A 22317-nucleotide genomic window follows, 5' to 3' on the forward strand; every position below is an offset into this window, starting at 1 on the left:
TGGACCAAATCCCAGTTTCATTATTTATGTTGAAAAAAAAAACCGCATCATGATTGTGTTATTATTAATCGGGCAATATCTTACCATTGACTCAAAACATTTAACTTACAACCCACGATACACACACTCTCTCAAACATGCACAAACAATTTTTTTTCCTAAATGGGCTTCATGTTTCCTTTCATTGCTCATATTTATGACTGCGATGAAGATGACTAAGTACCAGTCATACTTTTGATAAGTAAATGTAAAATTCATTCTAAAAGAAGAAATGTGCATTTAGCGCTCCACCCAGACTTATTGGTACAATTGTATGCACCTGGTGTCAAACCTCAGTCTTGGAGGGCCGCTATCCTGTTTTAAATCTTTGCCAATGCCAACACACTTGACTCAAATGATCACCTCTTCAGCAAGTCATGCAGGAAGGACCCTGACAACAATTCTGATCAATTGAATCAGCAGTGTTGCAGTAGGGAAACATCAAAAACTTGCAGGATAGTACCCTCCCCCAGACTCAAATCTTTGCCAATGCCAACACACTTGACTCAAATGATCACCTCTTCAGCAAGTCATGCAGGAAGGAGCCTGACAACAATTCTGATCAATTGAATCAGCAGTGTTGCAGTAGGGAAACATCAAAAACTTGCAGGATAGTACCCTCCCCCAGACTCAAATTTGACACCTGTGCGGCTTAAACATTTTCAATGGGGAGAAAACAATGTGAAAACACTGTGGGGAAATAAATGCATTCAAGTTTGGGAGGCTAAGTGATAGGCAATGCAAGATGACCACCAGAAGCTTCATTCCTCTCAACAGCGAGGAATTAGTATTTAGTCCATTCATATAAGTCAGCGGGTGGGAGGAGCCAGAATTGCAAAGCGATAAATGTAAATGTCCACGTTGACACAAGAAATAACCCACTCTTGTCACATAACTTTATATACAGAACAGAAACACCGCACTATATATAAAACACAAACACTGCAGACAACAGTAATTGAAGAGGATTTCTACTAGACAGGTTGAGTCGAGTGGTCACCGTGAAACGTTTGAGTCACCACACCGCTATCATCTTCATCAGAAATCTTGCCCGCGGGTACATCAGGCCAGCTGGATGTCGCGGGAAAAACGATGACACGCTTGGCGGGGGTGACACTGCTTAGTGAAGCTTAGCACTCACATAATTGGCTGCCTGGTGTAGTGGGCAGGGCCAAGATATTAACCACTCTTGTCACATAACTTTAGATATAAAACACAAACACTGCACTGTCTATAATATACAAACACTGCAAACAACAGTAAATAAAGTCGCTTTCTACTATAAAGGTTGGGTTGTGTTGAGTGGTCACTGTAAAACGTCTGAGTCAAAACGCGGCTTTCATCTTAATCAGAAATCTTGCCCGCGGATCCGTCGGGCCAGCTGGATGTCACGGGAAAGAACGGTGACCCGCTTGGCGTGGATGGCACACAGGTTGGCATCGGAGAACAGCAACACCAAGAAGGCCTCAGCCGCCTGTAAAGATCCCAACAAGTCATCAATGTGTAAGTCGACCCAAGAGTCACACTGCGTGCGGCGTCAGCAAAGGCAGCGCAGTATTTTGGGTTGCAGTGAGTCGGCAGGTGGACGTGGGGCATCACCAACTGTCACTTGCGTACATGCCAGAGTTGGTCAGGGATCATTCAATGTCCTCGATTTTCACCCAATGTTCACCAACTTTTTTAGTACCGTAATTTTCGGACTATAAGTCGCGGGTTTTTTTCTTTGTTTGGGTGGGCGACTTATACTGAGATGCAACTTATGTGATTTTTTTCACAAATTTTCCCCAAAAAATAAAAAGGGGAAACCGCGATCAACAAACCGCGATGTAGCAAGGGATTGCTGTAATTTGAATATCAAGTGACGTCAGCGGCGCGGCGGTTGGTTACATAAAGGAAAAGATTCAATCACAAGATGACGAAGATGATGGGCCCGACGTACTACCGGCTTCATTAGCGGCTTTGTTTGTAAGTGACACGGAGGACAAAGAGTTTGAAGGATATAATGATTTGGAGTGACAGAACGCACGCCCGGTCCTACTCGACGGAGCTCTCTTTCACTTCCGTGGATGGAAGTCAGGGGCCGGCACTCGGCCGGGTGGCTGTCAGGGGACGGTGGATGGGGCTCGGACATGGCTTTTACGCACGCCCAGTCCTATTGTATGGAGCTCTCTTCCACCTCCGTGGCTGGAAATGTCACCTTCGGGGATGGAGGTCCACGCCGCCTAACGCCTGGAAGTCCACGCCGGTGCTTGGGGCCGCGTGGCGGTGAACTATTTATGTTGTAGTTATTTGATATATTTTATTTCGTGTAGCAACTTGTATATGTTTTTATTGTTACAGTTCAGTAGTTGTTGAACTCTTGTTTTGTTAAATAAATAGCCGTTTACCAAATAGACGTCTTTGCTTGTACTTTGTTAACGTTACAATATAGTTATATACTAGATCTGTGGAATAACGACGGGGCTGACGTCAGAGTGCATGCGCGGCGTTGTTGACAAATGAGGAATTTGATCGATGGATTTAATGATTTGGAGTGACACAGATGGTTTGATAATATAGTAGTAATATGATAGTTATTTGAAATATACTTTATATTGCGTTATATAGGTCTGTGGAATAATAGGAAATGCAACTTACGAGTCCAACGTCAGCGGCGCCTACGCGGCGCCTACGCGGCATTGTTTATATAAAGAACGATCGATGGATTTAATGAATTGGAGTGACAGATGGTTTCACAAACGTGTTATTTATGTAATAGTTATTAGAATAACTCTGAATGTTACGTCAGGCCCGTTCTCAGCTCTTTGTTTGTGTTTATATCACGTTAGCATACCTATTGTTTAGCCTGTTGTTGCTCGTTCATGTCTGTTCTTGGTGTTGAATTTTGTTGAATAAATTTCCCCCAAAATGCGACCTATACTCTGGAGCGACTTATATGTTTTTTTTCACGTTATTGTGCATTTTATGGCTAATGCAATCTATATTCCGGAGCGACTTTTAGTCCGAAAAATACGGTCAAGTCAAGTCAAGTTTTTATATAGCCCTAAATCACAAGCAGTCTCAAAGGGCTCTGTCCTCTGCATTTAACCCATCCCCATGTGATTTTGATCCATCCCCTGGGGGAGAGGGGAGCAGTGAGCAGCAGCGGTGCCGCGCTCGGGAATCATTTTTGGTGGTCTAACCCCCCAATTCCAACCCTTAATGCTGAGTGCCAAGCAGGGAGGCAATGGGTTCCATTTTTATAGTCTTTGGTATGACCCGGCCGGGGTTTGAACCCACAACCTTCCAGTCTCAGGGCGGACACTCTACTACTAGGCCACTGAGCTGGTCTGAAGTAAGTAAGGTAAGGTAAGTTCTTGTCGTATTGGAATTTTGAACATGTTAAAAATTCCCTGTTCAAAATTTCCCCTGCGAGAAGAAAAGTACAGGTGAACATTTGCCAAACGTTTGGTCACTGTTGGTCGAACGTTTGCGACCTTCAACAAACCATAACGAAAATGCAGTAATCACTCAATTTGAAAACACTCGCAATTCTTTGTCGCTCAGTAGGATAGAGGCTTTAGTATGACATTTGGACCACCCCGGCAACTTTACCTCCTGCAGCGCCATCAGAGCGAAGACCTGCCACCTGAGGGTACTTCTACCATAAGACTGGCACACCTCACGGACCTGGGTATGGGAGGGGTCCATGTCAAGGCAACGAGCTAACAAGCTTACGGGCTAACATGTAAGCTTGTAACACATTACCAAGCGAGAGAAGGGTGCTTTCCTGATGAGGAGCTCTGTGCTCTTCTGGTACTTGCGGATCTCCATTAGGGCCTTGGTCCCTGGCCGGTACCTTCGCCTCCTGGGCGGCGCGGGCGGCGGCGCTGGAAATCCAAAAACTTTTAGATACGTGTCATTGGAATGGGACAACGGCGCAGTGCGCTCACCATTCCCAGATGAGCCTGGCTGTGGTGACAGCAGCGGGCGGCGACCACTGGGGGATGCAGCAGAGGGTCTGCGTTGCACACGGGGCGATGGCCCAGGCGGTGGCTGTGGAGGACGGCGGCGTGGATTGCCGCCTTTTCTTCGGTTGGACGAGGAGTTGTGGTGCATGATGCTGACCACAAACAGGACAACAAATAATTTCATGGTCATGTTGTACATGGCTGACTACTGCATACATATGTACATGAAAGACACGCAAAAAGATTCAACAAAGCGCTAACATGTCCTCTTTACTAGTGCAAAAATTAATAGTCATCAACAAGTAATCGCTGATCAAACTCATTGAACTACTTCGATCACTAATGAATTGCTTAGACTAGAGACCTTGTTCAACTTCAACTTGTCCAAAGCCTCAATAGGATTTGAGATGAACAGTGGCCTGAAGTAGTTGTTGGCTCGTTGAACTCTTGTTTTGTTAAATAAAGAGCCGTTCACCAAACCCACGTCTTTCCTGGTACTTTGTTAACGCTACAATATCGTTATATACTACTAGATCTCTGCAGCATACACGCGGCGTTGTTGACATAAAGAACGAGGAATTTTATCGATGGATTTAATGATTTGGAGTGACACAGATGGTTTGACAATATTGTTGTATAAACCCACGTCTTTCCTGGTACTTTAACACTACAATATAGTTATATACTAGAGCTCTGCAGCGCACGCGCAGCGTTGTTGACAAAGAACGAGGAATTTGATCAATGGATTTCATGATTTAGAGTGACACAGATGGTTTGATAATGTTGTTATATAAACCCACGTCTTTCCTGGTACTTTGTTAACGCTACAATATAGTTATATACTAGATCTCTGCAGTGCACGCGCAGCGTTGTTGACAAAGAACGAGGAATTTGATCGATGGATTTAATGATTTGGAGTGACACAGATGGTTTGATAATATTGTTGTAATATGATAGTTATTTGAAATATACTTTATATATCGTTATATTGGTCTGTGGAATAATTACAAATGCAACTTACAACGGGTCCGACGTCAGCATATGCGGCATATACGCGGGGCGAAAAGAGCATAACCATCCGAGCCAACCCCCTATATAGTCCTCAGGCTCCTCAACAATAGCAGTAGCAGTTTGCATTATTTTATTGCAATGTTTTTCCTTATTCAGATTTGTTTCAAGACTACAGTTAGACTTCACTTTGATGCTTAATGCAGTTTTTGCAATTTGATTGGTTTAAAACCAGAAGCCATTCATTTACAAATGTGATTGCAATTTATTTTACATTTTTAAATGATCAGATGTTAAGATGAAACAGTTTTTGCATGATTTGAATGAGGCAAAATAACGTGCTTTTTCTCTCGAATATATTGTTAAAATAATTTGTATCAGATGTAATTATTTTTAGTATAAAAATTAAATTTAGTGTTCAAAAAGTCTTTTTTTAAACTTGAGTCTTGAAAAAGAGGGGTTCGAGGGACACGGTCGAACGCCTCCTCCAAGTCCACAAAACACATGTGGACTGGTTGGGCGAACTCCCATGCACCCTCGAGGATCCTGCCAAGGGTGTAGAGCTGGTCCACTGTTCCACGGCCAGGAAGAAAGCCACACTGCTCCTCCTGAATCCGAGGCTCGACCTCCCGACGGATTCTCCTCTCCAGCACCCCTGAATAGACCTTACCAGGGAGGCTGAGGAGTGTGATTCCCCTGTAATTGGAACACACCCACCGGTCCCCCTTCCTAAAGAGGGGAACCACCACCCCAGTCTGCCAATCTAGAGGCACCGTCCCCGAAGTCCACGCAATGCTGTAGAGGCGTGTCAGCCATGACAGCCACACAACATCCAGAGCCCTCAAGAACTCCGGGCGGATCTCATCTACCCCTGGGGCCCTGCCAACTGAGGAGTTCTTTAACTACCTCAGTGACTTCGACCTCCGAGATTGGAGAGTCTGCATCAGAGTCTCCAGGCCCTGCTTCCACAATGGAAGGCGTGTCGGTGGAATTGAGAATGTCTTCGAAGTATTACCCCCACCGACTCACGACGTCCCAAGTCGAGGTCAGCAGCACACGATCTCCACTGTAAACAGTGTTGACCGTGCACTGCTTCCCCCTCCTGAGACGCCGGATGTTGGACCAGAATTTCCTCGAAGCTGTCCAAGTCATTCTCCATGGCCTCGCCAAACTCCTCCCACGCCCGGGTTTTTGCCTCAGCAACCGCCAAAGCCGCGTTCCGCTTGGCCATCCGGTACCAGTCAGCTGCCTCCGGAGTCCCGCAAGCAAAAAAGGCCCGATAGGACTCCTCCTTCAGCTTGACGGCATCCCTTACCGCCGGTATCCACCAGCGGGTTCGGGGATTGCCGCCACGACAGGCACCAACAACTTTACGGCCACAGCTCCGGTTGGCTGCCTCAACAATGAAGGCGCGGAACATGGTCCACTCGGACTCAATATCCCCTGCCTCCCCCGGGACGTGGAAAAAGCCCTGCCGGAGGTGGGAGTTGAAGCTCTTCCTGACAGGGGATTCTGCCAGACGTTCCAAGCAGACCCTCACAGAGCGTTTGGGTCTGCCAGGTCGGACCGGCATCTTCCCCCACCATCGGAGCCAACCCACCACCAGGTGGTGATCAGTTGACAGCTCCGCCCCTCTCTTCACCCAAGTGTCCAAAACATGCAGCCGCAAATCAACAATCAGGACCTGTCCGCCCACCTGAAGGCGGAGGGAGGCTACCCTCTCGTTCACCAGGGTGTACCCCAATATGCAGGCGCCCAGCCGGGGGGCAATAAGTATGCCCACACCTGCTTGATGCCTCCCACCGTGGGCAACTCCAGAGTGGAAGAGAGTCCAGCCCTTCTCAAGAGGGCTTGTACAAGGAGGCCAAACTATGTGTTGAGGCAGGTCTGACTATGTCTAGTCTGAACTTTTCTTCCTCACACACCAGCTCGGGCTCCTTTCCAGCCAGAGAGGTGACATTCCATGTCCCTAGAGCAAGCCCCTGCAGCCAGGGATCGGACCGCCAAGGTCCCCGCCTTTGGCCGCCGCCCAGCTCACTTTGCACCTGACCCCTTTGGCCCCTCCTACAGGTGGTGAGCCCATGGGTCCGACTAGTGGGTCAAAATGCCTTCCACTCGTTCAGTAGTGAAATAAAAATCTGCATCACTAGTTAACTAGTCACTCTGGACCGAACTAGTTCCCTAGAATGAAAACGTGTTTCACTAGTTAACAAGTGAGGTTAAAATTACACCAGCTAGTGAACGTGTTTACCAAGGTAACATTTTTAGCCTCACTAGTTAGCTTGTAAGGTCAAAATAGATGGTGAGTAGCAAAGTGGTCTGTGCATTCACGAGTAAACATGTAACCCATAATGTGGTAACGTCAGCATCCACTAGTTCTATCAGGGACAGTTTTTACCTCACTAGTAGAACTGGTTCGGTAAAAAAGTCACACTAGTGCACTAGTGGATATTTTGGGCATAACTAGTCAACCAGTATTTTTTTTTTTTTTACCAGTTAGATACGTACCAAGGCTTCAATGGGCTTGCACTAGTTAACTTGTCAGTGTTTTATTTATCATTAGTTAACTGGTGAGCATTTCAGCTCTTCAGCAGAAAATCATCGGTCACTCGTTAACATGTTGGAATAATTCCCGTTTGACGAGTTTACATATTTTTAAAAATGAGTGACTGGTTAGAGTTTCTGTGCAACTCGTAAGACAAAGTGCGTAACTCGTGTGGCTCAATGTTCAACTAATGCTGAGAAAGACCAAACTAGTGAAAAACACTGTCTGATATCAAGGATATGGAATAAATGCTCAAAAGGCTTGCCCCCAGAGCAGAACCTGCTGCCACCCCCAGGTAAAATTGCGTTGCAGTGAGGTGACATTGCAGTAAAGACATTGCAGTGAAATGCTGATTTAGAATGTTGTTGCAGTCATCTGAAAAACGGTTTGGGACGGGGGAAAATGGCCATTTTGCGTCTGTCGAGTTTAGTCGGAAAGAAAGCAGAACCGTCATGTGACATACTATTGGCATTCTCGTCGTCTCACATACTTACAAATGTGTTTGCCTTTCAGTTAAGTGCGCGTGTCTTCTTTTTGTTTACTTGGTTATTTGTTGTTCAAATTTCACAAGTCTGGAGGTGGCAACGTGTTGTGACGTCGTTCTACTGTCTGCTACCACGGAAGCTTTGCAAAAAAACAGTCAACTTTGCGCTTTTTCAAGTTACCTTTTTTGTCCTTTGAACTCTAGTCCTTGCTGAAGCTCTTCAACTTGCCAGGGTGTGCACGGGGAAGGTCCGATAAAAGTGGCAAAAAGCAACTTTTAAAGCAGCCAAGTCGAGTGGAAAACCAATCTAAATACAAATGGCGCATCCCTCAGCCTTCGACCAATCAGCGTGCAGCGTCAGTGCTACTCAGGGGGCCGGGCTAAGTGAAGCACAAGCGTCGGGCAGTGTTTGAAAACTCGACCGTCGCCACTCGATTGGGTGGCATCAGAAGTGACCGCCTCCAAGAGAAATTCATAGATATGGAAATCATAATGCAATGGCAAACAGAAAATATTAGAAAGCATTAGCGTAGGTTTATACAAGGATGGTAGGGACATATCACAACCAGTATTTGGGGAATACAAAATAGTAATGATGGGCACATGAGGCGTCCTTGGGGTTTGAGGCTTTCCCACCAAACGGTTTGCAAATAGGTTCATTTCTCAAGGCTTCATGTGCACACAAACCCTCCTGCTGGTCAAAAGGAGTAATTTATTCCATTAATTAGAATTACATTCACCTTTATATTTTGCTTCATGTAGCCTGATCAAATGAAAAAAAAACTTCTCTATGTATGTGCATTTATGTGTAACATTGAAGGAGGTGAAATATTTTGTTTCAATGTGTTGGCTAAGTGGAGGAGAGCTACCATCAAGCTGAGTGGGCCCCAAAACCTTGCTCCAGAGTAAAGACATTGTCATTGACATTGACAATATTGAGGCATGCCACACTCTGTCAACCAAGTGTCAAAATGATAAGCCTGTCATACCATCTACAATTGTCCAATTTACAAACAGGAAAAACAAGATAAATCTGCTCAAACAAGGTAGAAAACTAAAAGGCACCAATGTATACATAAATGAACACCTCACAAAGAAAAATGGTGAAATAGCTAAGAAAGCAAGAGCTCTTAAGAAAAATAGTAAAATACAGTCCACTTGGACTGCTGGTTCTAAGGTGTTCATCAAACCTGTTGGGGCAGCAGAAAGTTCTCATGGTCTCTGCATCAGTGCCATAGAGCAACTTAAACGAAATTCAGTGGAAAAGCTATGGTTGACAAAGGGAATCTTAAATGCTTGCAAGAAGAAAATCCTATTCTTCAAAGATTTCTTAAAGATAAGAACAAAGGAAGCTGAATTAAAATATAAGACCTACAAAAATAAATTGATTAAAATAATGAGAAACAGTAAAAGGAACTATTATAGCAAAATACTGGAGGATAACAAGAATAACATAATAAATACATGGAAAGGGTTAAATGAGATTTTTAAAAAGAGAACTGAAAAGCGAGGATATCCTTCTTGTTTTCTAAACAGTAATAAGATAACTATAAATAATCTTACTATGATTGCAGAGGAATTTAATGACTACTTTATTGGTATTTGGCCTACTTTGGCAGAGGAAATAGCAAAAAAAGGTAGTACAAGTGAGCCAATAAAGGATGTACCCATAGCCGAAAGTATGGTTCTAAGCGGAACTGATGAGAAGGAAATAATAGAAATTGTTAAAGAATTTAAAGGTAGAAAGTCAACTGACTGTAACGGAATAGATATGTCACTTTGGCAGGTCTAAATACCATCAGACATTATTTTCCACACTATAACAAAGAGGAGAAGACAACCAGTATTCGTTTTACTCGCGAGGAGAATTACGTAGAAGGTCCAGTTACAGTCCTCCACCAATTCTGAGCTCCTCTTCCGCTATCTCCTCTTTTTATTTTGGGTTGCCCTGGTTACAAAAGGCATTGCTACACTAAAGGGAGGAGAGATTGTGGCTGTAGCAACACTGATTAGCTGACCGTTGGCCGTTCCGTGATCCCAGTGATGTTGCAGTCTATCCTGCTCCTCCTCAGCTGGTTGGCTGCTGGTTGGCTGACTCGTCCTTGATGAGATATCTCAAAGCGTGTTGAGTGCTGTTTTCCTGTGGAACAATGCAACTTTCTTGCTAATTTTCACACAATACTAATATTGAGTAAATATGGGATAATTTATATGCAACTACTTCAACAGATTTGTCCTTTCTGTAACACTTAAAGACAGTCTCGATCAACAACAATCCATAGATAAAAGCTACAAAACTGATTAAAAGAGAAAAAAGTTCCTTTGAACTAAACAGAGTACTTTTTCAGGTGCGAGGGAGCTCTGCTCATAGCTAGTGAGATAAGAAAGGAAGGGAGTTAAAGGAACTTTCTGGAGCTAGACAGAGAGCTTTGTTGAAGCAAGGGACTCCCAACTCGTAAATTATGAGGCCATCTAATTATTCCAACACACTTGTTAAAAATATTATTGAATGTGTGGTGAAACCCCTTACACATATCTGCAACCAATCTTTGACAACTGGTTCTACTAAGTTTATTTTGTTTCCCTTGTCAATCACTTGATGAAGGCGGAAGTACATGCCAAAACATGTCAGGTAATATAACCTAAAATTAAAATTGTTTGTGATAAAAGAACCAAAAAAAGTGTTTGACAACTGGTGTTTTTCCGAGTGAAATCAAAACTGCTAAAATTATTCTGATATATAAAGCTGGGGACAAACATCCATCCATCCGTTTTCTGAACCGCTTTGTCCCCACGGGGGTCGCGGGCTGGAGCCTATCCCACCCTGAACTGGTTGCCAGTCAATCGCAGGGCACATAGAGACGAACAACCATTCGCACTCGCACTCACACTTAGGAACAATTTAGAGTGCTCAATCGGCCTACCAAGAGTTTGGGATGTAGGAGAAAAACTGAGTGCCCGGAGAAATCCCACGTGGGCTCGGGGACAACATGCAAACTCCACACAGGGAGGGCTGGAGGTGGAATCGAACCAGCACCCTCCTAACTGTCAGGCGGACGTGCTACCCAGTGCCCCACCGAGCCGAGTTTAATACCTGATGATTTAATTGGATAGCCGAGAAGAGACCATAACAAACACGTATAGCCTTTTTAAAATTATGTCCCCCCTCCCCCACACACACATTTTTCTCATTGAAAAAAATTTGTCATAGCGACGGAGAACTTTAATCCATGAGTAAGGCAACAATTACTTTCCCTAGTAATTACATTTCAAGTCAAAAAGTCAAAGTCTGCTTTATTGTTAAAATTGTCAAATTACAGGCCAATATCTCTACTCCCACAATTCTCCAAAATATTAGAAAACATATTTTATAAAAGGCTTGATGATTTTATTACAAAACAAAATATTCTGTGTGACCAACAGTATGGATTTAAAAAAAAATAGGACCACCACACTAGCTTGGTTAGATTTCGTAGCTGAAATAACAACAGCTATTGAAAATAAACAACATGTAGGTGTTTTCTTGGATCTTGAGAAAGCTTTTGATACTGTAAATTATGAAATATTGTTAACAAAACTTGAAAGATATGGGATACAAATATGTCACTCACTTGGTTAACCAGTTATTTATCGAACAGGAATCAATATGTGCAACTTATGGACCTCAAATCAAAACTAAATTAGGTAAAGTGTGGGGTCCCTCAGGGCTCAATATTAAGCCCTTTGTTGTGTATTTTGTATGTCAATGATATGTGCAAGGATTCCAGGTTACTCAAGGACGTAGTTTTTGCAGATGATACAAACCTGCTTTGCTGTGGGGATGACCTGGATCAACTACTGGATACTGTGGGTATTGAAATGAAAAAGTTAGAGTTGGTTTGACACAAATAAACAAAGTATATTATATTGGAAACCGTCTGACTAACACAGATAAAATTCTTACAATAAATAATATAGAAATAGAAAGAGTACCGTATTTTTTGGACTATAAGTCGCGTTTTTTTTTCATAGTTTGGTGGGGGGGGTGACTTATATTCAAGAGCGACTCATATATCAATTTTTTCACAAATTTTTAAAATTCAAAAATCCGCGATGTAGTGGAACTGCGATGTAGCAAGGGATTACTGTAATTTGAACTGCAAGTGACGTCAGCGGCGCGGCAATTGTTTACATAAAGGACAAAAGATTCGATCACGGGATGACTAAGGACCCCACGTTTGAAGGATTTAATGATTTGGAATGTCACAAGGTTTGAAAAACTTGTTATTTATGTTAAATTATTTCGTGTAGCAACTTGTATGTTTATATCGTTACAGTTCAGTAGTTGTTGGCTCGTTTAACTATTGTTTTGTTAAATAAAGGGCCGTTTACCAAACCTACATCTTTCCTGGTACTTTGTTAACGCTACAATATAGTTATATAGTAGATCTGTGCGGCGCACACGCGGCGTTGTTGACATAAAGGACGAGGAATTTGATTGATGGATTTAATGATTTGGAGTGACACAGATAATGTTGTTATATGATAGTTATTTGTTGTATATTTCATACACTGCTCAAAAAAATTAAAGGAACAGTTTTTTATCAGGGTATGGCATGAATTCAATTACACTTTTCTGATAAGGCTTTGGTCAGGCACCTGGCAGAGGGAGTTGTTAATCACTTTCAGCTGCATTAATGTTGATGGAATTAACAACAGTTACACTCGAGGGGCAACAACGAGATGGTCCCCAAAGCAGGACTGGTTCTGCAGGTGGGGTCATTTCCTCCCTCTTGATCTTTTTTAACTGTTTTTCCACAAGTGTTGGCTTTAGCAAGAGTCATTATCACAACTGGGAGCATGAGGCGATTTCTTAACCCTTCTGAAGTTGCGCAGATTGTCCAACTCCTCCAGGATGACACATCCATGCGTGCTGTTGCAAGAAGATTTGATGTGTCTCCCAGTACAATCTCCAGAGCATGGAGGAGATTCCAGGAGACAGGCAGTTACTCTAGGAGAGCTGCACAGGGCCGTAGACGGTCCTCATCCCATCAGCAGGACCGATATCCGCTACTTTGTGCAAGGAGGAACAGTTTGAGCACTGCCGGAGCCCTACAGAGGCTTAAGCAGACAACTGGTGTGAATGTTTTTGCCCAAACAGTCAGAAACAGACTTTACGAGGATGGCCTCAGGGCACAACGTCTTGTAGTGTGGCCTATGCTCACTACTCAGCATCGTGGAGCTCGATTGGCATTTGCCATAGAACACCAGAATTGGCAAGTCCGCCACTGGTGCCCTGTGCTTTTCACAGATGAGAGCAGGTTTACCCTGAGCACCTGTGATAAACGTGAAAGGGTCTGGAGAAGCCAAGGAGAGCGCTCATTAGGAGCATGCCGTGACGTTGTCAAGCATGCATACAAGCATGTGGGGGCGACACAAGATATTGAAAATACTTTTGAATTGCAGAAATTGAATTTAGGCAAAATGGACGAGCCTGCCACATCATTTTTTACTTTGATTTTTGGGGTGTCTATATACTTTATTTCCATCAAAATATGTGGCATCCTTTTGTTCCTGAGACATTAAACTGTCCCTATCAGTATAGCTATCCAACTGAAATCTGATGTGTTCCTTTAATTTTTTTGAGCAGTGTATATCGTTCTATGGGTTTGTGGAATAATTAGAAATGCAACTCACGACGAGTCCGACGTCAGCGGCGCATAAGCGGCGCATAAGTGGCGCATAAGCGGCGCATAAGCGGTGCATAAGAGAGTGAGCAGCACCAGATTCCTGGGGGTGCACATCTGTGAGGACCTCTCCTGGACCACCAACGCTGCGTCGCTGGCGAAGAAAGCTCAGCGCCGCCTCTACTTTCTGCGGAAACTCAGGAGAGCAAGTGCTCCTCCTGCCATCATGACCACATTCTACCGTGGCACCATTGAGAGCGTCCTCTCCAGTTGTATCGCTGTGTGGGGTGGTGGCTGCACTGAATACAACACGAAGGCCCTGCAGCGCATAGTGAACACTGCTAGTAAGATCATTGGGGCTTCACTCCCTTATCTGAAGGACATTTACACCTCCCGTCTCACCCGCAAGGCAACCGCGATTGTGTGTGATGTGAGTCACCCCGTTCACTCTTTGTTTGATCTTCTGCCCTCCCGCACCACCAGACTCACCAACAGCTTCATACTCCAAGCTGTCAGGATCCTGAATTCTCTCCCCCCTCCACCCTTGGCTGCATAACGTCCTGTTTTTTTGCGCTATATTCTGCCTGTCTGCTGTATGCACGCTTTGCTCCTCTTATTTGTCTATTTATGTATTTATTGTTTATTTATTGGGTTATTTGCTCATTACTTATTCATCGCTCTTGTCTATTCGTTTTTACTCTTTGTGCTATTTGCTGTATGTGTTGTGTAATGTGTCTAGTCACCGTGGGGCGGTGGGAAACATAAATTCGATCTCTTTGTGTGTCTTAACATGTGAAGAAATTGACAATAAAGCAGAATTTGACTTTCGCATACGCGCGCATACGCCACGCATACGCCGCCCATACGCCGCCCATACGCCGCGCATTGTTTACATAAAGGACTATCGATGAATTTAATGAACTGGAATGACACAGATGGTTTGATAAAGGTCTTATTCAGAGACGGGACCAAGTCACACATGTGCAAGTCTCAAGTAAGTCTCAAGTCTTAACCTTAAAGTCTCAAGTAAGTCCCAAGTCATTTTTTTCTTGGGTAAGTCAAGTCATTAAATAGGAGCCTATTGAGTTGCGCACATGTCATCTGTGTGTCTTTATATCCCCACTCTGTGGTATGAATGCTGCTGGTAACCTGAATTCCCCCCCCATCAATACAGTATCAATCAATCTGTGTGTGTGTGTTTGTGTGTGTGTATATGTATGTATGTAATGTATTACATTTACCAGGCTTCATGTAGGCTAATCATGACTTCTAGCTCACAAGATTAGGGCAATGTGACTAGGTGGGGAACTCAAGTTATAGTTTAATTACCATGCAACAAATGTTACCATGCAACAAGTAGACATTTGAAAAATGTGATGATGCTTGTTGGAGAACTGTAATCATAGATGAGTTATCGTGCAACAAATGCTGCTCTTCAAGACTCGCCCATTAGAAACATTTATATCTGCGTGAGAAAAATCAATTAAACGCCTAGATTAATAACCCTAATGACAACGTGACCTTTCCAATAGGCGTACAAATAATAAAGCAAGTTGCGTCTTCCATCAGCCACTGTGAGGAGTACTGCCAAGCGAAAAAGCCAAGCGGTTCTCCAAAAGCATATTTAATTGGGTGTGGTGAGTGTTTTGTACATCTTGGTGTTTTCTCAGTAGATTTGAAAAATATAATTGTATTGGAGTTGCAGTGGATTAAAAACACACTCCTGTTCAAATGCCTAAAGAACTTGTGATTAAAAAAAGAACGAGACTACGATACCCCAAAACTGCTGGAACCTGAATGAGGACAAGAAGTTCAGGGAATATATTTGACTAATATGAATCATCTTTTTTTTTTTTCCAGAATTAATGTTATCTATAGTCTTTACATTACAGTCAGAATGTTTTTTTTAAAAGCAGTTACAAAAAAATGAGGTAAAAGCATAGAGGTGAGAGCTACCAAAAGTCAACAACATTTTACAATGGTATTACTCCTATGGTGAGGAAAGTGTTTGCATATCTGTCTCGATTGTGAAATCTCGGTGCCACAACTTGCCTCAGCTCTCTACCCGTCAGGCCAACATTTACGGACTGAGCATTACAACGTAGCTTTCGCTCCCGTGCAACCATTATTCTATTGCGTGCGGTGGGTAGGTCTGTGGCTACCCACTTCTTGGTAGCTCGGATTGAGACCGCTTGGTTATTCTTTGCAATATTTCCATGGCATGAGTCCTGATTTTACAACAACTACAACATTAAAGGAGCCACCTACTTCACCAGGACCACTTGGGCTGCTATACTTAAAGCGCAACATCCTCCTGCAATGGACAATTAGCATTGAGGTTGAATGATTTTAGGAAATTCACACGGAAACAGACCAGCTGTCACAATATTTTCTCGATGACACCCTTTATTGTGAGAGTGAAACGTGGCGCGCTAATGTGTGTGCGCGTGAGTGAGAGTGTGTGTGATTTTTGTATTGTGATGCTGTTTTATTCAAACGAACGTGTGTTCTAACTTCTTAGATGGTAAAATAAATATGTTTTAATCCAATAGAGATGGGATGACTGCCTCCTTGTAAGTGGAAGCGAGATTTACTTTCAATACGTAAATATCTGAGACGTGTGTGTCTTGAAAATGAAATGCTGTTTGTGCAAAAATAAATGCACTTTTCCGCTGATCTACAAATGCATATTTAACAATTTTTGCATGTTGTTGATGATGTCCGTTGTTGAGTCAGGAAAACAAAGATGTGGAGTAACAGTTGGTTCTTTATTGGCAAGATCTTGGGTTGTTTAATAGCGGTCAGTACACATGGCACCACAGCAGATGAAACAACAGCCCCCCTCTCCAGGTCAGACGATTTTGTACTGTCTGGAAAAGGCGGGAAAGCGTCACCTGACCATTTGGTATCTATGAGGATGGGGGAATCACCCCCTTGTGTGTCTGTGTGTGTATGTATGTGTGTGTGTGTGTGTGTATTGGAAGATTACACAGTTCTGTGTGCTGTATCTGTGTTCTGACTGAGCAGTTTATATAAAATATGAACATGAAAATGTATGAGTTTGTGTTAGGTCTGAATATGATCAGACATTAAATCACATGCTGGAACAAAGAGGAGAAGACAACCAGGATGAGTTTACTCGCGAGGAGAACGATAGAGAAAGGAAGCTCAGTTACAATCTCCACCAGTTCTGAGTTCCTCCCCCACGTGCTCCTCCTTTTAATGTCTTGGATGCCCTGGCTACAGAGGCGTTGCTACACTAAAGGGAGGGGAGATAGTGGCTGTAGCAACGCTGATTAGCTAAGGAATGTAGTGTAGTGTGAATTGATCTTCTCGACCCCCACATTGGGACTGCAGAGTCTGCTTTCTTCCCCCAACCAGTTGTCCTCTCCATGGGTGGCCGACTCCTCCTCGACTGTGATCAGATAACTTGAAGCACGTTGAATGTCGCTTACCTGTGGAACAATGCAACTAAACCCTTGCTAAGTTTATCTTCTTAGTAAACTAACACAACACATAATAATAATAATATCTAACCCTACTTAAACATTTCAACACATATTAAGTAATGTAAGGTAACTGGTATACAGTTCCTTAAACGAACATTGAGTAAATATGGGATAACTTTAATGTGACTTCTTCAAACTGTATATAACCAATTTTGATCATCTACAATCTATGAATCAAAGCTACAGTTAACTAAAAGGAATGAAGTCCCTTTAAACTGACAAAGAACATTTCGCCTATGCAAAGAAGCTCTGCTCATTGTCATTGAAGACTTCTTACAAAACAAACACAAAAGTAACATAAGGACAGGAAGGAAACATAAGGCTGACGGGGATCAAAAGACATTCCTTGAACCACATAGAAAGCATTTAGTTTAAAGGAGAGTCGTAAACTCATAAAGATAAGGCCTCCTGGTCTGGCAGGCCAAGGCTTCCCCCGAGATTATTCCAACAGTTTGTCTAACCTAACAGGATTTGTACACGTTGCTGTTGCTCTCTCTTCACAATTCACACACAGAATTGAATAGTTACATTGATGAGTACACACTACCCGGGACCTGAGGTATACTTTAGGGAGAAGGATGTTGAGAATTCAGACAACAGGGAGGAGAAGAGGGAGGCCAAAGAGGAAGTCTATGGATGTGGTGCACATGCAGGTGATTGGTGTGACAGAGGAAGATACAGAGGACAGAGTCAGAAGGAAACGATTGATCTGCTGTGGTGAACCTTAACGGGAACAGCCGAAAGAAGATAACTGCACACACAACAATAAAAAACATAGTATGTGAAAATCCTGAATATATTTGTGGATCCAAAAACGATGTGAAAATTACAAATATATTTGTGGATCCAAAAACCACGTGTGAAAATCACAAATGTATTTGTCATAATTTTGACACAAATCTCTCCCGGTAAGGTTTAGGGGGCGATTATTTTTTTCACAGAAAGTCAGATAGGTTTGTATCTTTTTCACCTCTTTTTGCTTACGCGTACATCTGTTTAACACACCCCAATGTCCTTTCTGGAACAAATGTGCACGTGCATCCTGAGAAGTCATTGCTGTTTACTAAGCGGATAAAAAAAGGAAACATGTACCTAGCAAACAGGTTGTTTGAAAACAAGAGAACTCCGAGTATAACCACAAAAGATTGCAGCGTCGGTGACCTTTCTTGTGCCCTATTCACTTCAAAGTGACTTAAATAACTTTTAAAGTGGCAGAAGAAGAAAGTGCCAATTGGCAGGATTGCACTAATTGAAACTATTAATTAATGCAATTTAAATGAAAAAGCAATTAAATGCCTCACCTTAACGGAGGGCGGACAAGTGATTTAAGATGTCTGCTGAAGGCTATGAGGCGACAGAAGAGTCACGGGAGTAGGACCAATATCAACATAAGAGCTGAAAGGGTAACCAAGAGCCAACTTGACTAAGTGTGGTGAGTACTTTGTCTCTTTAAGGCTATGTTCACACCGTAGGTCTTAAAGCTTGATTCGGATATCATGGTGAAATACGATTTGTGTGTGTGTGTGCGTGTGTGTGTGTGCGTCTGCGCGAGAGAGTTTTCTGCATTAAATAGTACTATGTCCTCTGTCTGTGTAGGCCTACAGCTCAGTGGTCTAGTGGTAGAGTGTCCGCCCTGAGACTGGAAGGTTGTGGGTTCAAAATCTGGCCGGGTTATACTACATAAAATGGGACCTATTGCCTCCTTGCTTGGAACTCAACGTTAAGGGTTGGAGTTCGGGTGTTAGATTAACAAAAACTTATTGCCGGGCACGTCACCGCTGCTGCTCACTGCTCCCCTCTCCCCCAGGGGATGGATCAAAATCACACGGGGATGGGTTAAATGCAGAGGACAAGTTTTACCACACCCAGATGTGTGTGTGACAATCATTGGGACTGTGACTTTGATGAGACCACCTAACTGAAACAATAAAAATCGCGCAAGTAGTGGCCAACTTAACCGACAGCAGGTGCACTGAAAGTTCAGTTTTGAAAGAGCAGAGCATCTCCTCATATACTATGTCCTCTGCAAAGATCTTGTCACCAAGGGTAGCGTAATAAGTCAAAGTCAAAGTCTGCTTTATTGTCAATTTCTCCACATGTGAAGACACAAAGAGATCAAAATTACGTTTCCAACCATCCCACAGTGACTAGACACATTACACAACACATACAGCAAATAGCACAGAGTAAAACCGAATAGACAAGAGCGATGAATAAGCAATAAGCAAATAACCCAACAAATAAACAATAAATAAATAAATAAATAGACAAATAAGAGGAGCAAAATGGAGCAAGCGTGCATACAGCAGACAGCCAGAATATAGCGCAAAAGAACAGGACGTTATGCAGCCGAGGGGGGAGAGAATTCAGGATCCTGACAGCTTGGAGTATGAAGCTGTTGGTGAGTCTGGTGGTGCGGGAGCGCAAGCATCTGTACCTCTTCCCAGAGGGCAGAAGATCAAACAAAGAGTGAGCGGGGTGACTCACATCACACACAATAACAATTACTTCATTGAAATAAATAAAATGTTTTGATTAGACAAAAAAAGTATTTCACAAGCACTAAAAAAATGAAAGAAGGGAACCAATAGGGCCGGTATTAGGGTACCGATAGCATCTCCCAATGCATGTGCTAGGGGCTTAGTGTGACTGTGAACTTTGAAGAGCATGGTTGGTGCTAGTGTGATGGTCATGTTCGTAGCATTTGAAGCAATGACAGGATAATAAATTAGCAATTAGCAATTCAACAGATTTCAAGTATCTCCAGAAAAGTAGTTTTGGTTGCTATGAGGATTCCAACAGCAATGACATGACGATTGGCAGAAAGTTGTCAGCCCTATTGCCAAGTGACCTGTAAAATTATTTTGAAAAAATGGGCATTATGGCTCTGTCCACCAAAAAGGTTTCCGACCTCTGCTCTAGACTGTTCTTCGTGTTCACTGTTCCTTTTCACTTGTCTTTCAGGACATCATCTGCCATAATGATCATTCTCAAGGTGTTCATTTTTGCCCTACTGTTTGGTAAGTCATCTCACTCCAGGTATCAAAAAGTAATTCAAAGGTTACAGAGATGTCAATGTCAACTATTGCAGGAGCCAGCTGTCTGGGTGCACAGATAAAAAGACAAGTAAATGTTACTCCAGATGACAGCTCTGCGCAAGCAGACTCAGGCAGTGCACATTCAAGAGAAGACGGAGGACCACCTGGTCCACCTGGACCACCAGGGCCGGATGGACCAGATGGTCCAACAGGACCAGATGGTCCAACAGGACCAGATGGTCCAACAGGACCTAATGGTCCAACAGGACCAGAAGGCCCCCCAGGACCATCAGGACCACCTGGAGCAGATGGCGGACAAGGACCAGAAGGCCCTCCAGGAAATCCTGGAGCAGATGGCGGACCAGGACCAGAAGGCCCACCAGGACCACCTGGAGCAGATGGCGGACCAGGACCAAAGGGTATGCCAGGTCCAGCTGGACCAACTGGACCTCCTGGACCAGAAGGACCACCTGGACCACCTAGTCCACCAGGACCACCTGGACCACCAGGACCACCTGGGCCACCACTATTTTGTCCGAATTTTCCTCAGGCACCATGGCTACCTTGGCCACCAATACCATCTCCATGTCCATATGACCTACATGCCCCAACATCTGGACCACCTGAAAACAACTAGTACACCAGAACCACCTGGACCACCTGGGCCACGACTATTTTGACAAAATGTTGCACCATGTTTACTTTGGCCATCAAGACCACATCCATACGCAAATTACCAACCTCCTCCACCCCCTGGCATTTCAGGTTACTCCAGCTAAAAACAACTCACCTGGACAAGCACCCTGCCAACCTGGATCATCTGTTACCCGAAATGAAAACAATCAACCTGAAATTAGACTTTCCTAACCTGGAAAGAAAACTTGGTCGTCGATGTGTAAATGCAAGATTTCATTCCTCACGACCCGAATTGAATTATAATAATAAAGATGATTTTCTTTCCGGATGACTTGTGACATGAGATGCGCTTTTCTTTGTGATCACAGACACAATTGTGCTTCCTGAGTATGAAATCAAACTGCAAACACTTAATGCCTTCTAAACAAATAATAATAACAACATATAGTTATAGTACAACAAATGAGAAACCCTTTCAAATCCGAGGTTTCATATTACACAATATTAAATTACCAACTGAGCTAATCGGTGTCCTTCTGTTGGAATGGTGGAATTGGCTTAATGTGGGGCAAAATGGTAGCAAGCGCGTGAATTTGTGTAATGACAAGACGCCCAATGTGAGATTCGAACCCACTACCGGAAAATGTACGTGCCATTAAGAATTTTAAGGCACAAATTTACTAATTACGCAAAAACGGTAAATGTTATGAACAAAAAAAAATGGTAGCAAGCATGACGTGAATTTTTGGAACGTGTGAAAGTTGGAAAGGGGTGAATCTGTTGAAGGATGTGGAACTAGTTAGGTGTGAAAAAAGTGGGAGGAATAAGTTGTTTAATAAAAAAAACACCTGGATCAAAACCACCTGGACACAAAATTACCAACTTCCCCCACTGCCTGGACCACCTTCAGGACACCCCCTGCCATTATGGGTTCCTCCAGCTAAAAACAACTCACCTGGAATTGCACCCTGCCAAACTGGACCTGGATCATCTGTTCCTCTGGATGAAGACAATCAACCTGAAATTTGACATCGCAAACCTGGACCATCACCTAGACTTCCACCAAGACCTGCCTGGCCAACACCAATTACTCCAGATGAAAACAGCCCACCTAGACCACGACCTTGTCCATTCGCACAACCTGTTACTGCTTATCAACACAACCCTTCTGGACCACTACTCAGACCACCATCCAGTCCACCACTTGGGATTCCTGAAGATGGAACCCCAGACCATAGAAACCGACTTGTTTTTCTTCCAAAAGAAAACTTGTTTGCAATTTCTGTTTATCAAGCATTCAGTCCTAATCATAAAAATCTTAAAAAATGTGGCTGTCAACGTTTAAATACAAAATTTCCATCCTCGCTACCCGCATTCAAATATCACAATAAAAATGATTTTCTTTCTGAACGACTTGTGACATGAGATGCTGTTTCCTTTGT

General features: G+C 43.3%; 2 protein-coding genes across 6 annotated transcripts; one reads left to right on the forward strand and one right to left on the reverse strand.

The window, feature by feature from the left end:
* Positions 1–921: 921 nt before the first annotated feature.
* Positions 922–8391, reverse strand: cenpa (histone H3-like centromeric protein A). 2 transcript variants are annotated; one of them, XM_085914744.1, is made up of 5 exons: positions 8208–8391; positions 3972–4141; positions 3787–3908; positions 3634–3708; positions 922–1513 (listed from the first exon to the last, which is right to left on the reverse strand). In XM_085914744.1, exons 2-5 carry the CDS (start codon positions 4135–4137, stop codon positions 1388–1390), a joined length of 489 nt encoding a protein of 162 aa, XP_085770870.1. In that variant the 5' UTR covers positions 4138–4141; positions 8208–8391; the 3' UTR covers positions 922–1387. The 2 variants fall into 2 exon arrangements, with proteins under 2 accessions (XP_085770870.1, XP_085770871.1); XM_085914745.1 differs by lacking the exon at positions 8208–8391 and adding an exon at positions 8037–8172.
* Positions 1463–21293, forward strand: LOC147056175 (uncharacterized). Of its 4 annotated transcripts, none has more exons than XM_085914742.1 (3): positions 1463–1542; positions 20166–20221; positions 20293–21293. In XM_085914742.1, exons 2-3 carry the CDS (start codon positions 20182–20184, stop codon positions 20874–20876), a joined length of 624 nt encoding a protein of 207 aa, XP_085770868.1. In that variant the 5' UTR covers positions 1463–1542; positions 20166–20181; the 3' UTR covers positions 20877–21293. The 4 variants fall into 4 exon arrangements, with proteins under 4 accessions (XP_085770868.1, XP_085770866.1, XP_085770867.1 ...); XM_085914740.1 differs by lacking the exon at positions 1463–1542 and adding an exon at positions 7465–7837; XM_085914741.1 differs by lacking the exon at positions 1463–1542 and adding an exon at positions 18169–18633.
* The last annotated feature ends 1024 nt before the right edge of the window (positions 21294–22317 follow it).

The sequence above is a fragment of the Syngnathus leptorhynchus genome, chromosome 6 (assembly GCF_054491065.1).
Source record: "Syngnathus leptorhynchus isolate UIUO chromosome 6, UIUO_Slep, whole genome shotgun sequence".
NCBI lineage: Eukaryota > Metazoa > Chordata > Actinopteri > Syngnathiformes > Syngnathidae > Syngnathus > Syngnathus leptorhynchus.